This window comes from Ricinus communis, chromosome 10, assembly GCF_019578655.1.
Source record: "Ricinus communis isolate WT05 ecotype wild-type chromosome 10, ASM1957865v1, whole genome shotgun sequence".
In the NCBI taxonomy this organism is placed as follows: domain Eukaryota; kingdom Viridiplantae; phylum Streptophyta; class Magnoliopsida; order Malpighiales; family Euphorbiaceae; genus Ricinus; species Ricinus communis.
Window position 1 is genome coordinate 1,339,848 of NC_063265.1, and position 20,723 is coordinate 1,360,570.

At 32.0% G+C, this 20,723-nt stretch overlaps 2 protein-coding genes across 7 annotated transcripts; both read left to right on the forward strand.

The window, feature by feature from the left end:
* The first annotated feature begins 10,972 nt into the window (after positions 1 to 10,972).
* LOC8270512 lies at positions 10,973 to 11,976 on the forward strand. Its single transcript, XM_002520525.4, has 2 exons — positions 10,973 to 11,520; positions 11,642 to 11,976. Exons 1-2 carry the CDS (start codon positions 11,110 to 11,112, stop codon positions 11,750 to 11,752), a joined length of 522 nt encoding a protein of 173 aa, XP_002520571.1. The 5' UTR covers positions 10,973 to 11,109; the 3' UTR covers positions 11,753 to 11,976.
* Positions 11,977 to 13,535: 1,559 nt separating this feature from the next.
* Positions 13,536 to 18,576, forward strand: LOC8270513 (pentatricopeptide repeat-containing protein At3g22150, chloroplastic). 6 transcript variants are annotated; one of them, XM_048370071.1, is made up of 3 exons: positions 13,536 to 16,246; positions 17,900 to 18,005; positions 18,103 to 18,576. In XM_048370071.1, exon 1 carries the CDS (start codon positions 13,645 to 13,647, stop codon positions 16,099 to 16,101), a length of 2,457 nt encoding a protein of 818 aa, XP_048226028.1. In that variant the 5' UTR covers positions 13,536 to 13,644; the 3' UTR covers positions 16,102 to 16,246; positions 17,900 to 18,005; positions 18,103 to 18,576. The 6 variants fall into 6 exon arrangements, with proteins under 6 accessions (XP_048226028.1, XP_048226029.1, XP_048226030.1 ...); XM_048370072.1 differs by having other exon boundaries at positions 18,184 to 18,576; XM_048370073.1 differs by having other exon boundaries at positions 18,231 to 18,576.
* Positions 18,577 to 20,723: the final 2,147 nt, after the last annotated feature.

A 20,723-nucleotide genomic window follows, 5' to 3' on the forward strand; every position in this document is an offset into this window, starting at 1 on the left:
CTCTCTATTCTTTTGAATTTTGTGTTCTTTCTTTTTCGTTCTTCTCTTTTATTTGTTGTTCTTTTTCCTATTATTATTATTGTTATTAATGTAAGTTAATTGTACATTAATTTTAAAAAGACATTGGAAAAGAATTTTTTATTTTTATTAAAAATATCAAATTTTATTAAAAGATTAACGTCAAACTTTAAGTTTAATTAAAATAATTTAATTTATTTTGTGACAGATTTGATATTAGTGGTTTATCTATCTTAAATTAGAATTATCAATCACTTTCTTTGTAAGAAATGGATCTTATTTTTTTAACAGTTTTATATGTTCTTAGAAATTTTTTTGAATACTAGAATAAAGACAAATAAAAATTTATTATTAATTTATCACTATTTAGATTTAGTCGTTGGATCTTATCGATTTAGCAATGGAAAATTCCATCCCTAAGTTTATGGTTTTAATTTATCTTATCTACAATGGGATTAGTTTTCCATAAAAGTTCCTTATTGTAGATAATGTAATTATAGATAATTATTGAATAGTCCCATTTAACATGAATTGCAAATAGGACTGCATCTTCGAAGGCTAATGGTTTTACTATATGAGGACGCTCAATAGCTCTAAAGACCATATCTCTTTTGTAATTCTTGCAAACCAAACCCACCATTTAGTGACTTTAATACTTTAATTTCCAGTTTAATCTAACAAACACTTAAATTTTATTTTTATAATTTAACACATTTAATTTTTATTTTAATCTGACAGACACTTAAACTTTGTTTAATGATAATACTAAAATATTTATGCATAATACACATAAACATGTTGAATGAAGCCACACATCAAAAATATTTAAATATTATAAGAAATAGGCTTAATTACTAATTAACTTTTGAACTTTATACTTTTTAACAATTTAATTTAATTATTTTAAAATTTTAAAACAAATATCTATACTTTCAATTTAGTGATCCAAAACACTTTTCAAATAACAATTTTTGAAACTTTACAATGAAAAAAATGCCATTGTAAGTCAATTCTGCTTACTAACGTAAAATTTAGTGAGTCAATAAAGATTTGTTATATTTAGATGTAAAATATATAAAAGAATACATATAGGTGAGATTTATAATATCATATTATTAAGTCTATGATAAATTATTTTTGCTTATTCATAATTGTTATTCTTTTAATAAGTATAATCGACTTTCCATGTTTTCTTTTTTATCTTAAAATCTCAAAATTTGTCATCAATAAATATTTTTGAAAATAAATTAAAAATATAGATATTTATTTTAAAATTTTAAAATAATTAGATAAAATTGTTGAAAAGTTTAAAGCTCAAGATTTAATTTATAATTAGGTCTAAAAAATATAAGTTGAGATGTCTATTAAGTTAAATCAAAAGTTAAGGTGTTAAAGTGACTAAATAATCAAAGTTTAGGTGTCCAAATACTTGTAGCCAAAAAATTATTACTTTAATGTTAGGGATTTTTAATAAATTCCACAAAATTAAAAAAAATAATAAAAATACCTGCAAAAATTGTTAACAATAAAAATACCTAGAAATGATTTTTTTTTTTTATAAAAACTCTAAATGAAATTTTATTTATAAAAATACCTAGATTCGATATTTTCAAAAAAATCGAGAACAAAAAATAAAAATAACCAAAAAACCAAGTATGAAATGCAAGATTCAATGATTAATTACAAATACTAGTTGCAAAAATCAATTAACACAAGAAATGCCAACAATATTGATTTCAGAAGCAATTGAACATCAAAATCATCATTAATAGAAAAGAAAAAGAAATATAGGTAAATTTTGAATCTCCAAAAAGTTTCTCTAAATTCAACAATACAAATATAGTTTTTCTGAAATATTATTACATTCTAATCGATTTTGAGATATTTTACTAATTTAAGAATTTGGAGATGTGATTTCAATATCATATCTTAAAAAAAAGAAAATAATATCGAAAGATGAGAAAATAAATATGTTGGATATACTTTGAAGAAAAATGGCCTTCTCAATCTTGAGTTTTTTGATGGCATTGACAAATTCGTTGATTTTGTATGTACCCATTCGGAATGGATGGATAGAAAAAAAATTAAAGTGTCCATGTCCATGCAAGAAGTGTCAGAACCGCCAATCCCTAGATGTTGAGACTGTAAAATTAAATCTTCTGAGACATGGCTTTTTATCGAGATATTATGTATGGATAAGACACGAGGAGACAGAGGCAATGACTACTAAAAGTTAGTCGATTTTTTTTCATCTGAAGAATTTGAAATAATGGTTGAAAACTAATACCACATAATGGTAATGGATGCTGTTGGACCTTCATTCAATTCGAATTTCGATGAGTAAGAGATTCATAATCCCGAGGTGCAAAAATTCTATGATATGTTAAATGCAGCAAATAATTTGTTGTGCCCCTAGGTGTCAAACCCATTCACAGTTATCTCTAGTCTCTAGAATGCTAAATATCAAGGCCATTCACCATTTGTCAAAGTGTGCTTTTGATGCAGTTGCTCAACTAATCAAAGAGGCCGTTCCGGGTGATAACCTTGTTACTGAAAACTTTTATGATACAAAGCGTTTGGTTCAAGGGTTGGGATTACAAATAAAGAGGATATATTGTTATTTTAATGGCTGAATGTGACACTATGCAAGATTTGTGGCCATCCATGTTACAAAAGACGGCTTACCATTAAAAGCACTCAAATAAGACAAACAGATGTACATTTCAAAAATATATATTACTTCCCTTTGACATCGCATCTTCTTAGATTCTATGCTTCAAAAGCAACTACTAATAAAATAAGGTGGCATGTGGAGCATGATATCAAGGACGGTGTAATACAACATCCTTCCGATTCTATTGCTTGGAAGCATTTTAATAATGTTCATCCCAATTTCTCTTTTAAAATCATAAATGTTTGTCTTGGCCTGTGCATAGGCGAATTCCAAGCTTTTGAATAGCCCGATCAATAATACTCATGCTAGCTAGTAAAAGTATAATCTACCCCTCTAGATGTGTATGAAAGACACATCGATATTTTTAACAGTCCTTATTCCAGAAATTCAAAATTCAAAACACATGATATTGCATAATAATGTCACTTTTAGAGAATTAATTTTTCTTTATGAATAAATTATTTTATGTCAATAAAGGAGGCATATTGATGCCTTACTAATGATATTTTATACATTTTAGCATAATATTGTCATAAAAAGGAGCATTTATGTTCTCTAATAAATAAATAAATAATATAATTTTATTTTGTGACACTAAAAGAGATAAATATGAGGTACTATATCATTTTCTCATAAATATTAAATCATTAAATTTATATTAGACCATATAGCCCCATGTCTATAGGGCAGAATTTATACTTAGTTTGTATTAGAGAAAGAAGGTCAAGTTTGAGTTTGAGATAGGTTAAAGCCTCTCCTATCTTTTAACTCAAATTTTTAAAACTATTAAGCTTTATCATATGGTATATAAAAATTGTGTTTGATTTCAAGTCAAAATTGTACCACTTGATATAGCCGGTTATGGTCCAGAAGTCCTTAATGTCAGTAATGACTTTCAACCACATCTTTAGTAATAGGTAGTGTAGAAAATAGAAATGATGAATTTATTGATATGTAATTCTGATCTTTTACAATTGATTGTATTGGTATTTATATGTACATGTCCAACGGTAGCCTATTCTACTTGGTTGCCTTGGTATTTCTGTCCAACACCCCTTTCTTTTTCTGGGAAAGGTTGGAGCGGCCTTTCCCTGCCACAGGGATGGTTGCTCCCTTCGTGGCCTGTGATGAATCGCCTGCATGTGCTTTTCTACCCGTGCGGTCCGAGGCCATACTTGCTTTATTTCCTCTTTCAACACTCCCCCTCAAGTTGGGTTCATAGAGGTTGATCGAACCCATCTTGCTTAAAATTGAGTGATGCGTCTGTTTGTCAAGTGCCTTGGTAAGGATGTCTGCCAGTTGGTCTTGGCTCTTGATATAAGGAGTTTTAATTTCTCCTTTTTGAACTTTTTCCCTGATGAAATGGCAATCCACTTCAATGTGTTTAGTTCGTTTATGAAACACGTGGTTTGATGCAATGTGACGTACTTGGTTATCACAATGCATCGTCATAGGTCCGTTGATTTCAATCTTCATGTCTTTGAGGACTTGCTTGATCCAGATGAGTTCGCTAACTATAGATGCCATTGCACGGTATTCAGCTTCTGCACTAGATCTAGCAATAACATTTTGCTTTTTGCTTTTCCATGTTACCAAGTTTCCTCCTTTAAAGACACAAAAACCAGTGGTTGACTTTCTGTCACAGCTTCCAGCCCAATCTGCATCAGAGAAACCAATTATAGAATTAGAATTGGTATTCTTCATCCATATTCCCTGTCATGGGGTTCCCTTTAGGTATCTGAGAATTCTATCTATAGCTTCTAGGTGACAGGTGCGAGGGGCATGCATAAACTGGCTCACCATACTTACTGCGAATGATATGTCAGGTCTAGTGACAGTAAGATATATTAACTTTCCTACCAAACGTTGATAATGTCCTATGTTGGCTAGAGGTTTTCCATCTTCCAGATTGAGTTTGACTTTGGTTTCCATAGGAGTGTTGGCAGGTTTAGCCCCTAATTTTCCAGTTTCTTTTAATAGATCAAGAGTGTATTTCCTTTGACATAGAAATAAACCTTTAGTAGACTTTGCCATTTCTATGCCTAGGAAATATGAGAGCTGCCCAAGGTCCTTAATATCAAACTTTTTCTTTAGACTTTGTTTGACATCCTTAATACCTTGATCATCATTTCCTGTTATTATGATATCGTCAACATAGACTAGAATGATGATAGTGTGTGTGTGATTGTGTTTAACAAACATAAAGGAGTCAGAATCACATTTAGTAAAACTAATTTTTAATAGAAAGAGGCTTAGTTTGGCATACCATGCTCTCGGAGATTATTTAAGCCCATAGATGGCCTTTTTTAGCTTACATACCAGGGAAGCATATGTGACTGATTTGTGGCCAAGGGGGAGAGTCATATAAACTTCTTCTTCTAGGTTTCCTTGTAAAAAGGCGTTCTTAACATCCATTTAGAATAGGCTCCACCCTTGATTAGTTGCAACTGAGAGAAGGATTTTGACAGTGTTCATCTTGGCAACCGGAGCAAACGTCTCTTGGTAATCAATTCCATAAGTTTGAGTGAAGCCTCTGGCGACAAGTCTGGCCTTGTATCTCTCAATGGTCCCATCACTATTATACTTTATTTTGTATATCCATTTGCATCCAACGGGTTTCTTATTTGTAGGAAGAGGTACAATATCCCAAGTGTTATTCTTTTCTAACGTTTGAGGTTCTTCCTTCATGGCTCTACACCATTTGAGATTGGTATTGGCTTCGTAAAAGTTGGTTGGCTCAAGATGAGATGAGATCTGGCTTAAGTAACTACGATATTGGCTTGATATGGTATCATAGGAAATAAAACTTTGGATAGGATAAGATACCGAATGAGATACATAATCTCTTAATTTCAGGGGGGGGCGAGTTTGACGAGTGGACCTTCTCAAGGTGATTGCTTCCTCCTGAGGTTGAGGTTGGATTTCAGAGATTTGGCGTTGAATTTCAGAGGTTGTATCTCCAATTGTATTGTCTCCCCCTGAAGGAATTGACCTTGAGACTGGGGACGGCTCCCCCAGTAGAAAATCCTGAGTAGGGTTGCTAAGATAAAAATCAGAGTTAGGCGGAAATACTAGCGGGCAAGGCCCATGAGGATTACCATGATTTCAAATGGTGTAATAAGGAACTGTCTCAAGAAATGAGACATCACGAGAGATGTAGATTTTATGAGTATAGGGGTCATAACATTTATATCCTTTTTTAGTGGAGGAATATCCTAAAAACAGGATTTTGACAGAACTTTTATCGAGTTTGTGTTGACGATTGATGTGAACATAACAAACACAGCCAAAGACCCTGAGGTGACTCAAATCAATTTTCCTACCTTTGAGAACCTCTAGGGGACTCATATGTTTTAAAATGGCAGTGAGGAGTCTATTAATCAGGTAGGTAGCAGTTAAAAGGGCATCTGACCAAAAAATCGATGGGACATTATTTTGAAAAAGGAGAGTACGAACGACAATGAGAAGGTGTCTATTTTTACCTTCAGAAATACCATTTTGTTCAGGAGTATTGATACAAGTGGTTTGATGAACAATCCCTTTTTGTTTAAAGAATGTAGAAAAAATTTGGTTTATATACTCTGTGCCATTATCGGAGCGAAATTTTTTTAAAGTAGCATTATATTGGTTTTGTATGAAATTATAGAATTCTTGGAAATGAGAAAAAACTTCATTTTTTCCTTTTAGTAAATACACCCAGGTAGTACGAGAATAATCATCAATGAAAGTGATAAAATATTTAAAATGATTATAGGAAGTAACAGGGGCAGGTCCCCAAACATCAGAGTGAATTAAATCAAAAGCTTTTTCAGATACATTGGAGGATAAAGAAAAAGGTAATCGAGTGTGTTTAGAAAATTTACACACATCGCAATTGCTGGAATTTAAACTATAATGAAATAATTTATTCGAAACATTGTCGGATGGATGCCCGAACCGCTGATGCATTAACATGCCTTGGTTAGAGTTTGTTGACAAAAAATATTTCTTGGGTGGAGCATGAAGGTAGTAGAGGCCATTTTCTAGTTTTCCCTCACCAATCGTCTTCCCGGAAATTCGATCTTGAAATATGACTGAGGTAGGTGAGAAGATGACATTGCAGTTTAAATCACAAGTAATTTTGCCCACAGATAATAGATTAGATTTAAATTCAGGCAAATAAAAAATATTTTCAATGTGAGAGTTAAGTAAATTTGAAGTGCCATATCCCTGAATTTTGACTTTCTCTCCATTGGCAACAGTCACATGGTGGGAATTGGAAACCAAATTAAGGTTTTTGAAGTTTTTTGGATCCCAGGTCATGTGATCTGTTGCCCCTGAGTCAATAATCCAGGAATTTTAACAAGGTTTTGAAGAATTTTGTAAGGAATTTAAAGCAGTTTGAACCGAACCTGACCTGTCGGGTTGAGTTGACTCGAACCCGTTGGGTTGGAGAACCAAGGCTTGTAATTGGGCCAGCATTTCGGCCACTTGGGCCTGCTGCTTCTGCTGGGCCTGGTGAGCTTGATGGGCCGACTGGCTCTGCTGGGCCTGATGGATCGGGCCGAATTTGGAGGAGTCGAGTCGGGTCCAGTTCGGTTGATCCGGGTCGGGTTGATGTAACCCTAGGGAGTCCGGTTGGGGCGTCATATAACTATCCGCATATGACGCCCAACCCTCATAATCCCTTTTTTTCCCTAGGGTTTTCTTCGGGCCTTCTTCTTCCTCCTCTTCTCCCCCCTTCGCCGCTCCCCCTGTCCCAACCTCGGGTTGGCTTGAGCTCCGAGTGTAGGTGCCAGCAACGAACGCGATTGTGACCCTGCTTTTTACAGTGGTCGCATCGCTCGCTCGTGCTCACCCCTCCCCCTGTTCGGCTTCCTTCGGTGAGATTGGGGCGACGCGATGCAAAGGCTTGATTCTCCGCGAGTTCAAGAGAGGCCGAGGGATTCATTAGATTCCTTCGCGTCTCCTCGCGCTGAACTGTTGCAATAACAGTGTCGATGTTCGGCAGTTCTAGGGACAGGAGGATTTGAGACCTCAAGCTCTCGTAGCTTGAGTCCGATCCTCCCAAGTAAGTAAATACGAGGTCATTCTCAGCTCGTTTTTGAATTTCTGCTGCGTCTGTTGAAGGAGGTAAGTAATTCTGAAGTTCTTCCCATCTCGTCAATATTTCTGTGGCATATTGCGAGCTTGATTTTGTGCCTTGTGTGATTCTGGCCAATTTCTGTTTAAGATTGAAAATATGAGCAAAATTTTGTTGATGGCCATATAGGCCTTTTACCTTGTCCCATATTGCTTTTGATGATTCTAGCAACATACAGAGCCTGGAAATTTGGGGCTCCATAGTGCTGGTAAGCAACGACATGACCATGTAGTCTGTCGTCTGCCATTCTTCGATTTTTTCTGCTTCTTTTTCTGTCGGGGCTTCTGGTCTAGTAGGTTTGGGTTTGGGTTTAGTCCCTGTTACGAACCCTAATTTCCTTCTGCCACTAAGCCCTATGTAAACGGATTTTGACTACTCGAAGTAATTTTGATTACCTCTCAAGATTATATTGGTCAATCTGTTATCATTTTGAGACATGATGATTTTCCAAAAAGGAATTCTGAGAATTTGGTTTTTGTTTGCTTTGATTGGTACTTCACAGGTTTGAATCCTGCGCTGATACCATGTAGAAAATAGAAATGATGAATTTATTGATATGTAATTCTGATCTTTTACAATTGATTGTGTTGGTATTTATATGTACATGTCCAACGGTAGCCTATTCTACTTGGTTGCCTTGGTATTTCTGTCCAACGTCCCTTTCTTTTTCTGGGAAAGGTTGGAGCGGCGTTTCCCTGCCACAGAGATTGTTGCTTCTTTTCTTCAAGGCCTGTGATGAACTGCCTTGCACAGGCTTTTCTGCCTGTGCAGTGTCTGAGGCCATACTTGCTTTATTTCCTCTTTCAACAGGTAGACATATGATAAAAGATATCATCAAGTCTACCCTTAACTTCTGCCAGCTAGAAACATGTGTTGACTATTGTAAAACTGTTCTGACCAATGTTAATGAGAACAAAAGCTTTACTCATAGTTTTGATCTTTATTCACTTGCAATATGCAATAGTAGATTTTTCCTGATATGAATATTTGTTCTCAGTTAAAGTTAAATATGAGATACTTGATTTGTTTAAGTACTTCTAGACTAAAGTTAAGAAATAACAATGGGAAATGGACGATACTATCGTATTTGAGAAGGAAGATAGGCATTATAGCAGACAGTATGTTTATTTACATAGAAAGGTTGTTTGCATTTACTTTAAAGATTGTAAAGTGGTAACTTAGTTCACTTTGCGAAATAATCTTGAATAAAATGGTGTAGTTAAAGCCACAATTAAACACTAGATTAGGAGCATGTTAAGTAGTCGATACTATATTTTGAATGACGTAAATATAGTAATTTATATCCTCATTATTGCCTCCAATAAAGTCTTCAGTTGAGATATATTTTGTATTGTGGATTGATTGACAACTAATTTAATCACCTCTGTATCTAAGAACGTCCTCTATTAATACATCTTTATGATCCCACTGTATGTTAACTACAATCCAGAAATACTCATTATTATTTCATAAGGTATCATGATCAATGTAGATGTTTCAAACATTTATGTAACTTCAAAGGTTCTCAAGTTGTAGATCACATGCAATTGAGTTTCTGGAGTATGTTGTGATTGATGGTAATCACCCTCTGATCAGTAATGAAGGTTAGCAGGCCATAACGGTGTGCCTTTACCTATAAAGTAAAAGAAAATGGATCTTAGTCTTGCAAATGATTCCATGGAAGAGATGGAGTCTATAAAGATAACTCACTTCATCTTCATAGAAAAAAAAAAGAAAAAAGAGCAAAGGTTCCACTTAAATGTGCTATTAGGTTAAGGTGGTTTGTTCTTCCTTTTGATTGGTGATCTATTTATATGAAAGTGATTACAACATTAGTCATTTAGTTTATCCAGTAACTTTTAAAGAGGTTGTTTGTGTGAGTTTATAAAATGAAATTTATGGGATATAATGATTAGTGGGACCTTATTGAACTGCTTGCAAGGCTTTTGGCCTACTATTATCTATTACACCGTAGGGATTTTAAGAGAAATATAAAGTGGTCTAAGGCCAGGTTACTAAATCAATATGGTATTTTGAGTTGCATTAGAGGAATCTTAAACTACATTCCTGAATAAAATATCAAGTAAACAAGTCTATATGGTTTATCTTATCAAGGAAAAATCTATCACAATTTTAGAATTAAACACACTATTTATAATTGAAGACAAACTCCTTCATACTGGTACCTAAGGTTCAACTGTATAATATTTTTCTTTAGTTTTGTGGATAAGAAAGTTAAGAAAAATGTATTACTCCAAGTTAGTGTGAGAAATCTTATCATTTTCATAATGTTATGTGAATGATGGTTTTGTTGCAAGTTATGATCTGGGTAATGCTGCATGCAGTCGAGCAGTAATTATCTTGATATTTTAATAGCAAAAGACCTTGGAGAAGCATTCATATTTATTGATTAACATCCACACTAATAAATCCCAAAACCTGTTTGGTCTCTTTTGAAAGCATACATCGAGATCATATTGAAGAAATTCAGAGTGCAAGACAGAAAATCCAATTACTAGAAGTAACAAGGTATGTCTGGTACAATTTCCTAGGAATGGGTTAAAAAGAGAGTGTTCCTAAAGACAATGTCATAAATTCAGAGTGCTTCTTTCTTTTTATCTTATTAACAAATTGAGATGGATTCCACCATCACAGCTAGAGATTAATGAATAGAAATTCTAAATATGAAATCATAAAATTAAAATCAATTTCACTGTATAAAATTCGAAATAAGACATGTTTTTCAATTAAAATTATTACCTACTCTAAGCTTTCGTGTTAAAGATCTAATATATATAACTCAGAATTTCTTCATGATATACATAAATTAACAGCTTAAAATATGAAATTCAACAATAATATAATTCAAACATGGAAGTCTAAAATTTCAAAAACTTAAAGATAATAAATTTATAACTTTATTATTAAAAAATACCAGATTTACCCTTTATTAAAGATAAACTTTTTATGACCGACCCCACGACAAGCGAGCAGGAATTGTTTTATACTGTACACAAAGTACTGAAATCGTCATTGTCTGAATTAATAGATCTCATCCCACAACCTAATTAAATTCGAAAAGCAGACCGTTGAGACCCGATCGTAAAGGAAGGATTAATGGACACAATGTTCGTACGCAGAGACAAAATAATTATTAAACAATCGTCATTTTTCAACGGTCAGTTTTTGTTTCGCATTTAACTCTCACAACCTTGAAAACGAAGAAAAGTTAAAAAAGAAAAAAGCAGAGGAGTACAGTTAGCTAAGCAGCCAACGGTCCCGAAACATTTCAAATATGAAAAGGAAAGCAGAAGTAGCCGAACAAGAAGAAGAAGGCCAAGAAGCCAAAAAGAGGTTCATCTTAAGTAACTGTAAAGTAGTAGAGTATTTGGGTCCATTGATGTCGAAATATCTTCTCTTCAAGTTTCCAGACAACTCTGCTTTCGACTTTGATTATTCGCAGAGTTCAATATGGTCTCCTTTGGTTCCTCGGCTTCACAGTCCCATGGAGTTGGACTCCGATTTGATTACACCAAGAAAGCTCTCTTTTGGATTCGGATTACATTTGGGTAATAATAGTAACACAAGCTGCTCTTCCAGGAAAATTAAAATGATCAAGCAAAAGAAGAAGAAGAAGAAGAAGATTCTGGGCTCTGAGTTCTCTCCAGCTCCTATTAAGGCTACCTGTGTTCCTTTTGCCACCAAGGTAAATTAATTCTGATTTTCATCTCCTTTCGTCTCTTTCCTTTTTCTTTTTTTTTTTTCAAAAAAAAATTAATTAAAATGAAAAACTTTTTTGAGTTCTGGGTTTTGCTTCATAATTTCAGGGATGGAATAAGGTGCTAAAAGCGGCATCTAAACATTTCAAGAAAAAGAATAAGAAAGATTCTACAGGCCATGTGAAGCTGTCCAACTTTCTCACTGATTTTCAGCATTGAGCTACTTGTAATTGTTGCGAGATCGTGTCAACTTTGTATTGCAGGAAAGGGAAGGGATGGGATGTTAAATTCCCATATGCCAAACAGTTCTTCTGTGAATTGTCCAATATTTTAGGACCATTTTATTTATTTATTTATTTATTTATTTATTTGAAATAATGTATGTTAGTTTGGTTATTATACAAAATGGCATTTCATGCCATCCCACTTTTATTGTTTTCTAATTTCTCCCCCTTTTGTTCTTTGAGCATATTAGTAACATTCCTTGACCTCTCACAAAATTTAAACTTACTTTAAAATTAAATGAAGTCATTCCTAATTTTAGTCCTTCACATTTTAACAAAAGAGTAGAGCAATGTTGAAAATAGAAAATGAAGGACTATTAAATTTGATTTTCAAATAAGAGAAATGCAAGTGTAGATTTTATTAATTATCTGGGACCTTTTTCTTAGCAATTTGTTCTTTGTTATTTTAGAACTATAATATATTTTTATAAAAATAGAAAAAGGTACAAAATCACATTTTAACATTGTTCTATTGAAATAAATTTTATAAGATTTTATAAAATTTATTTGTAGATCTATAATTTAAGTATTTAGTTGAATACAAATTAATATAGAATTCTAATTAATTAAATTCTAGTAAACTAGATTGATTCTTCCAATTCATACTAATAAGTCAGTATATTTTATAAAATTATAATTTTTTTTAATTTTATTATTTATTTTAATTAATTTTATATAAATTAATATAATAGTCATTTTAGGATACGAAATTTTTATTTAATCAAGAAATAAGTTATTTGTATTTAAAGATAAATTTATAAGAAATCACTAAAATTTAAATTGTTTACAATATATAATCTTTTAAAAGAATGAGTAATTGTCTAAATTTAAGTTCAATTATGATATACAATGTAAGTAGAATAAAAGAAATTTAAGAATAATATTTAAAATCTTCAAAAATCAAGAAAAAGAAAGTAAATCTTATTGCATAATGATAATAATATCCCATTTTCTAAATATAATTATAAAATAATTAGTTCTTTTAGTACTTTTATTTTTTTTAATGATAACAATATTAATTATATTATTATTTTGAATGATTAATTTATTAATTAATATTTTGTACGAGTATTATAAAATATTTAAAAAAATTTATATAATGAGTGATATGCTCAAAATTTATATTTACACAATATGTATTATTTGTACGACTGATATTATTATTTTAATTTTAAATAATAATATAAAATAATTTTTTAAATAATTTTTAATATTTTATAATTTTATTATATTTTAAAAAATAATAATTTAAAATATTTTAAAGTGTTTTTCTTAGGAAAGGGTTTTAATGGTTTAAGATTTTATCAAGGCCTTAATAAAAACTATTTTAAAATATTTTCTAACTATATATAAAATTAATACTATAATTGTATTTGGTATTCTATTGAAATTTAAAATTCTTGTATTATTAGAAAATTAGTTTATTAGATAATATTAAAATATATATATATAACTTATTAGTTGATATAATATTAAAATATTATTTTTAAAAAATTAAAATAATTATTTATTCAAAAAATAATTTATTAATTAATAGATTAATATAAATTAATTATAAAAATTACATATTGACTTAAATTTAATGATTCAGAAATAATTACATATATATTAAAAAGGAATTATATACGACAAAATACCAAAACACATATTAAATAAACTCTTTTTATTTACTAAAAATAGTAGGTCAGTTACTTTCTTCTTCTTCTCTTAATTTTTGTTTTTGGAATTTGCAACTGCATTTTAAATTTTTAACTACCATACGAAAGGAACTCGTAATAATATCAGTAGAGACTTAAGAGGAAGGTTCATTATCCAAAGAATTCAGCAATGGCCTCCACATCTTCTGCTCTTCCTTTCCCTCTGTCCACACCCTATCATCATACAGACAACATCAACCATAACAATCCCTCTCTCTTTACCATCTCACCACCACCAAACCCCACTCTTAAAACCCCTACAATCCGCTCTCGCCTTAGCAGACTCTGTCAAGAAGGCCAACCCCTTGTTGCACGTCAACTGTTCGACACAATTCCTCGCCCAACTATAGTTCTTTGGAATACAATCATTATTGGCTTCATTTGCAATAACATGCCCCTTGAAGCGCTTTTATTCTACTCTCAACTTAAAAATGCATCTCCTGATACAGAATGTGACTCCTATACTTATTCCTCTACACTCAAAGCTTGTGCAGAAACTGGCAATTTATTGATTGGTAAAGCTATCCATGGACATTTTATTCGTGGTGTAGCATACCCTAGTAGAATTGTTTATAATTCTCTTTTAAATATGTACTCTACTTGTTTGTGTAACATGGGCTACTTTTATAATTTTGATTTCTCCAAGTATGATGTAGTACATAAGGTTTTTAAGACAATGCATAAGAGAGATGTTATTGCTTGGAATACTATGGTTTCTTGGTATGTGAAGACTGAAAAATATGTAGAAGCAATTAGGCAGTTTAGGCTAATGATGAAATGGGGGATCAAACCAAGTCCAGTTAGTTTTGTGAATGTTTTTCCTGCTATTTCGAGTGTTGGTGATTTTAAGAATGCGAATGTTCTTTATGGGATGCTTCTCAAATTAGGAAATGAATATGCAAATGACTTGTTTGTTGTGAGTTCAGCAATATCCATGTATGCCGAGCTTGGTTGCCTTGACCTTTGTAGGAAGGTTTTTGATAGTTGCTTGGAGAAGAGTGCAGAAGTTTGGAACACTATGATTGGTGGGCATATACAGAATAATAGTTTCTTAGAAGGAGTTTATCTATTTCTTCAAGCTATGAAAACAGAGCACACTATTCTTGATGATGTAACCTTTCTCTCAGCTTTAACAGCAGTGTCACAATTGCAGTGTTTGGGCTTGGGTCAACAGATGCATGCCTTTACTATGAAGAATCATACAGTATTATCAGTTACGGTACTAAATGCAATCCTTGTCATGTATTCAAGGTGCAACTCTGTCCAGACATCATTTGAAGTCTTTGAAAAGATGCCAGAAAAAGATGTTGTCTCATGGAATACCATGATTTCTGGTTTCATACAGAATGGATTAGATGAAGAAGGGTTGATGCTTGTGTATGAGATGCAGAAGCAAGGATTTATAGCTGATTCTGTGACAGTAACATCTCTACTCTCTGCAGCATCTAATCTTAGAAACCGAGAAATTGGAAAGCAGACCCATGCATATCTTATTAGGCATGGCATAAAGTTTGATGGAATGGACAGCTATCTTATAGACATGTATGCTAAATCTGGTTTGATCAGAATATCACAACGGGTTTTCGAGAATAACAATATTCAAAATAGGGATCAAGCTACTTGGAATGCAGTGATTGCTGGCTACACGCAGAATGGACTGGTGGAACAGGCTTTCATTACCTTCAGACTGATGCTTGAGCAAAATCTAAGGCCTAATGCTGTGACTTTAGCATCCATCCTTCCAGCTTGTAGTTCATTGGGAAGTATAAATTTGGGAAAGCAGCTCCATGGAGTCTCCATTCGGTATTCATTGGACCAAAATATTTTTGTGAGAACTGCCCTTGTTGACATGTACTCTAAATCAGGTGCGATAAACTACGCTGAAAGTATTTTTACCCAATCATCTGAGAGAAATTCTGTCACATACACGACAATGATATTGGGTTATGGTCAACATGGGATGGGTGAGAATGCTCTCTCGCTGTTTCACTCAATGAAGAAATCTGGCATCCAACCTGATGCAATTACGTTTGTCGCAGTCTTGTCAGCTTGCAGTTATGCTGGTTTGGTTGATGAAGGCCTTCGCATATTTGAGTCTATGAAGAGAGATTTTAAGATTCAGCCCTCAACTGCGCACTATTGTTGTGTTGCAGATATGTTGGGAAGAGTTGGGAGGGTCATTGAAGCCTATGAATTTGTTAAACAACTGGGTGAAGAAGGGCATGTAATTGAAATTTGGGGATCACTTCTTGGGGCTTGCAGACTCCATGGACATATTGAATTAGGAGAGGAGGTTTCCAATAGGTTACTTGAAATGAACTCAGTGGACCGCTTGGCAGGCTATCAAGTCTTGCTCTCCAATATGTATGCTGAAGAAGCAAACTGGGAAACTGTTGATAAATTGAGGAAAAGTATGAGGGAAAAGGGGCTGCGAAAGGAAGTGGGATGTAGTTGGATTGATACTGGAGGTTTACTTGTACGTTTTGTGTCTAAAGACAAGGATCATACTCGATGTGAAGAGATATATGAAATGTTGGAAAGATTGGCCATGGAGATGGAAGATAATGATCATAAATCCTTGTCCTAGGTATATCTTTGACATGTTGTGACGCTGGCAGACAAATAAGAATTGTCAAAAAACAGTTTGCTTGTGGAAAATGGTATTGCTGGAAATTGCTTGATTGCTAGCTCAGAGTTCCTAAGTACATGGATGATTTATTTGAAGCAGATTGGTCAGTCCTCAAACTTTCTTGTTCATCTCTTGCACTATTCCTTACTTTGTCATTAAGTGAACTTGTACAAAATTATGATCTGACATGATAAAACTAGTATGAGTTGCGAGGTCTTTAATTTGTATGTTATTTAATATACGAGTTTGCTGCTTAGTTTTGTATTTTTATGGTGGGTTCTGGTCCTTGAACATCCAATGTCAAATAAGTAAAATTTGAGCTAATCAAGGTTATGAAAGATTATTTTTTGTCAGTTTTAGCTCAATATTTATAAATCCATTGCAAGGAAACAACATTTGGACTACATAACTTATCACTTAAAATCATAGTGGCTGCATTTTCCAGTCAAGAAAACAATTAAATGTTAGTCAATATTTAACATTTTTTCAATACTGATATCGAAATGAGATTTCTTGTTTCACTGAGAGGATAATTTCTCATCTCAACTTTTATATCTCTTTCTTCTCTTTTCATCTTAAAATTTTTCACTGGAACTGAGGCCAGTGTATTATCAATTGCAGAATGCAATGACACCTTGCACAATCCCTAGTCTTGTGCTTGTCCATGAGCAAAATTTTCTTCACTCCAGAACCTACAATGGTGGGGAACAAGATTTATAGTCTCATAGTGTGAGAAATCTATGTCATCTTTAGCTTAACTGGCCCATTATGCTTCTACTGTAATTCATTGAAATAGAAAGTGAGGCAAACTTCCAGAAGAGGATGTCTCAGCATGAGAAGTCGAGATCTTGCATGTACTACTTTTCTTGTTATTCCTTGTCTCTATCATAGGCAGTTGCTTCCTTAAATCTTTGACATATGATAGATGACTTTGGTGGAATATCGATAAAGGAATACATATGATACATTTTACATTGCACTTCATTATGTTCAGATCTTCCTTATCTATAAACTTGTTCTATAATTGATAGATGCTAATGAATATTTGGCCATCTTGTCCATATGAAAAAGTAATACAATTGTGAATGAACTTTTCTACCCAAATTGTGTTGTATGGTTATGAATGTTTTCTAGTAGAAGTTCTACATCTACATAATTTTATTTATAACTATTTTCATTCTATTGTAAATGTACTATTTGAAAATGTTAACTTTTTCAAAGAAATCTTATTATACAAAGGTGACCTTAGTTGCTTGGTAATCTATTTATGAATATTTATAAAAGTACTACAATCAACATATATAGTTAAGCTTACTACTGGCCTTTAATAAACATTGTTAAATATACATACATAGATAGATGGATATAATTTATTTGTAATATGTAAAAGTAATTAGGGTCGTGGAACATTTGAACAGACAAAACCTTGATATTTTTTTGAATAGTTACAATAAACCTTTCGTCTAATGATGATTTGTTGATTCTTTTAGTAAGTAGCTAGTAATGCAAGCACTGCGATGGGACTGTGTTATTAGGTTCAACTGAAAATTGAATTAGTTGAGTTGCAGATAGAACTGGCTTGGACAACATCATTTCCAATTCTAATATAAGCATCAGCCCCTTTAGAGTTTTTCTTATAAGCATCTGCCCTTTCAAAGTTTGTAACTCCCTAATTAAATCTCTCTTATTGTCTTCTAATATAATCTATTTGACATTTGTTATGTGTTCAGTTTCCTAATAAACATTATCTGGATAGGTTTCGTTCCAAAATCTTTCATCCCAATATCAAAGCAAATGAAACATTTGTCTTGGCATTCTTAAACAACAGTGGAGTCCTCCACCCTGCCTTTACTATATCCAAGGTATTGTAATTTATCATTCATTATTCATTTGGTTATTGTCATTTACAGACTTGCAATCTTCTTTGTTCCATATAATCCATATATATGTTTGATGCAGCCTTTGTCCAAGTTGCAATTGCTTAAAAACTTTATGTTCACTGTTACGATGATAAACTTACTGCATTGAGACTTGTATTAGATTTGCAATAATATCAAAAGGGGATTCTTTTATCTATCCAAACCCAGATGATCCATTAATGGTGCCTGAAATTACTCGTGTACCAGATGGGCATATCCAAGTATATGAGACTACTGCTAGATCCTGGACCCAGAGATATGCCATGGATTTGGGTGCTACACCTACCTGATGGACAACATGTGCTTTGTGTTGGACCACTTTTATTGGAGAGGAGAAGGAGATAAACACAGTAAACACAATACAAAAGAAAAAATTTGAAAGAGAGATATATCACAAATATATATTTACTATTATGAAAGCACACAAGACACCACTTTATCTCTTATTAGAGATAACTTCTCCATTTTACCAAATTACTAAAGCTATTTATAATAGCACCTATATGATTCTTTACTTACAAACTTAATTATTCATTTTCATAATACTTAATACTCTAAATGCATAACTTTTCATATACTTAGACCATCAACATAACTGTAGACTCTGCACATATTTATAATCATTATTGACTTTTGAAATAATAATAGTAAATACTTAATAATTTAACTTTATGCTATTTCCATTAGTAAATAATAGAAAATCCTGAAATAGTTTTTTTGTCTGTTTCTGAACATGATGTGGGAGTGCTATTTTCACAATTATGCGTCAATAAATTGATATAGATGCTCCACTGAATCGAAATTATTATTATGGAGGTTTACCTCCACACTCATTCAACTATTACAGGGCAATGCTTTCTCGGTTACAGTTGTGTCTAGAGGTCAGAATGCAGTCTTGCCTCAGGAATGTGTTGGGATCTTTGCATGAAAGTTTCCTGGTACTATTTCGAATCTAATGAGGCTTGGAAATATAGTAAAACCTGCAAGCTAGATTGAGGTTACAGCTTCACATTGGAGATCTGTTAGGTGGTCACATGCCCTAGGTGGAGCTGTTGAAAATAATTAAATCGGCTCAGCTCCATCAAACTTCAATAGATTTCACTTTCCAAGTGTGATACTCAGGAAATATTACATCTTAGCAAACATTGTAAAAACTCGAAATTTTAAGGATGCCTTTCGTAATGCCATCTCTCATGCAGGTGCAAAAAGTTTTGACCTGTTTGCCATATGGCACAATACATTACTAAACACAAATACTTGTATGAAATAGGCAATTATCACTTCGTACTTCACCAAATTAAACATCTCTATTTGTCAAATTCTTAATATATAAATATGGTGACTTTTTCTAAAATAAAGTAATTTTACTTTGTTTTGAAAACCACTAATATTTTAAATTGCTTAAATCATACTTATTTAATTTTATAAGCAAAGATGACTGATAATTTATTGAACTGTCTACAATTTTATTTTTACTATACTACTATAATTAAAAATCTCAATTATCTAAATACAATACAATTACGGTTTATTTATGATTTCTACATCTATTGTGAGCTTTCTTTCTCAAAGTTCTCTTAAATTTTTAGTAGATTTACTTTCTTTTTTCCTAACTTTTTGTTGTCATATCAAATTTAAAATTTGATATTACGAAAAAATGATTATTTTTGTGAAATTTAATGATTTATGAAAAGATTGGTAGATTTATGAATAATATTATAAAAAAATTCGTAATTGTGAAATATATTGCTAAATTATGAAAAAATGATAATTTTTTTCATATTATTTCGGAAGTTATAGTTTTTTCTTATCTCAATGCATTTTAAAAAGTTAATGAAAATTTCAAATCCAATTAATATTAAATTGATTAATTTTTCTTAATAATTATAATCTCATAGCAATTTATTAAACTGTTATACATCATCAAAAGAGAATATAGTGATGATTTTTTGAAATAAGTAGTTGTACATTAGTTTAGGAGTGGCTTTGTGAATTGCGTACATCATATAAAGATGACATTGCAACTAGAGACAAGTTAATTCATTTTCTTTTAAAAAAAAGTAATTTCTTTTAAGGTATAATTAAGTGAATATATCATTCCTGATGCATTATTAATGTGTCTAAGTTAGTACTCGCAAGTGCACAAACCATTCTTATAGTAAAGCGGTAAATTCAACTCGATGTCGATTTTTCAAGGAACTATAAGGCCACTTGTTATATAGACTAATTATTAACACAGAACAATAAAAGTAAATCTAAACACTTTAAACCAGTATTTTAAGAAAATAAAATATTTATAAAATAAAATAATAAAAAAATAAATAAATATGCAATGCAAATGCTTATGCTTATGATTTAAAACTATATGTTAAAGTCAGTATTTAGCCTCGCCAATTGCTTAGTAATTCTCTTATTTTACTTTAAACTTAGATATAATAAATAAGATGATGTTGTACTTTTTCCTTTAATTACTCAAGCAAATGATGCAATTAAAGTTTCTTCTACAAACATAGATTGAAGTAAAGATAAAGTCTTTAATACATTTAACCTAAATATTTTCATAACAACTATTATTGTTAAATTAGTATGATGGTTAACGAACAATAATAACTGAAAGTAATAAAGATATGAAGGTAAAGATATCACTCATTAAATAACTAA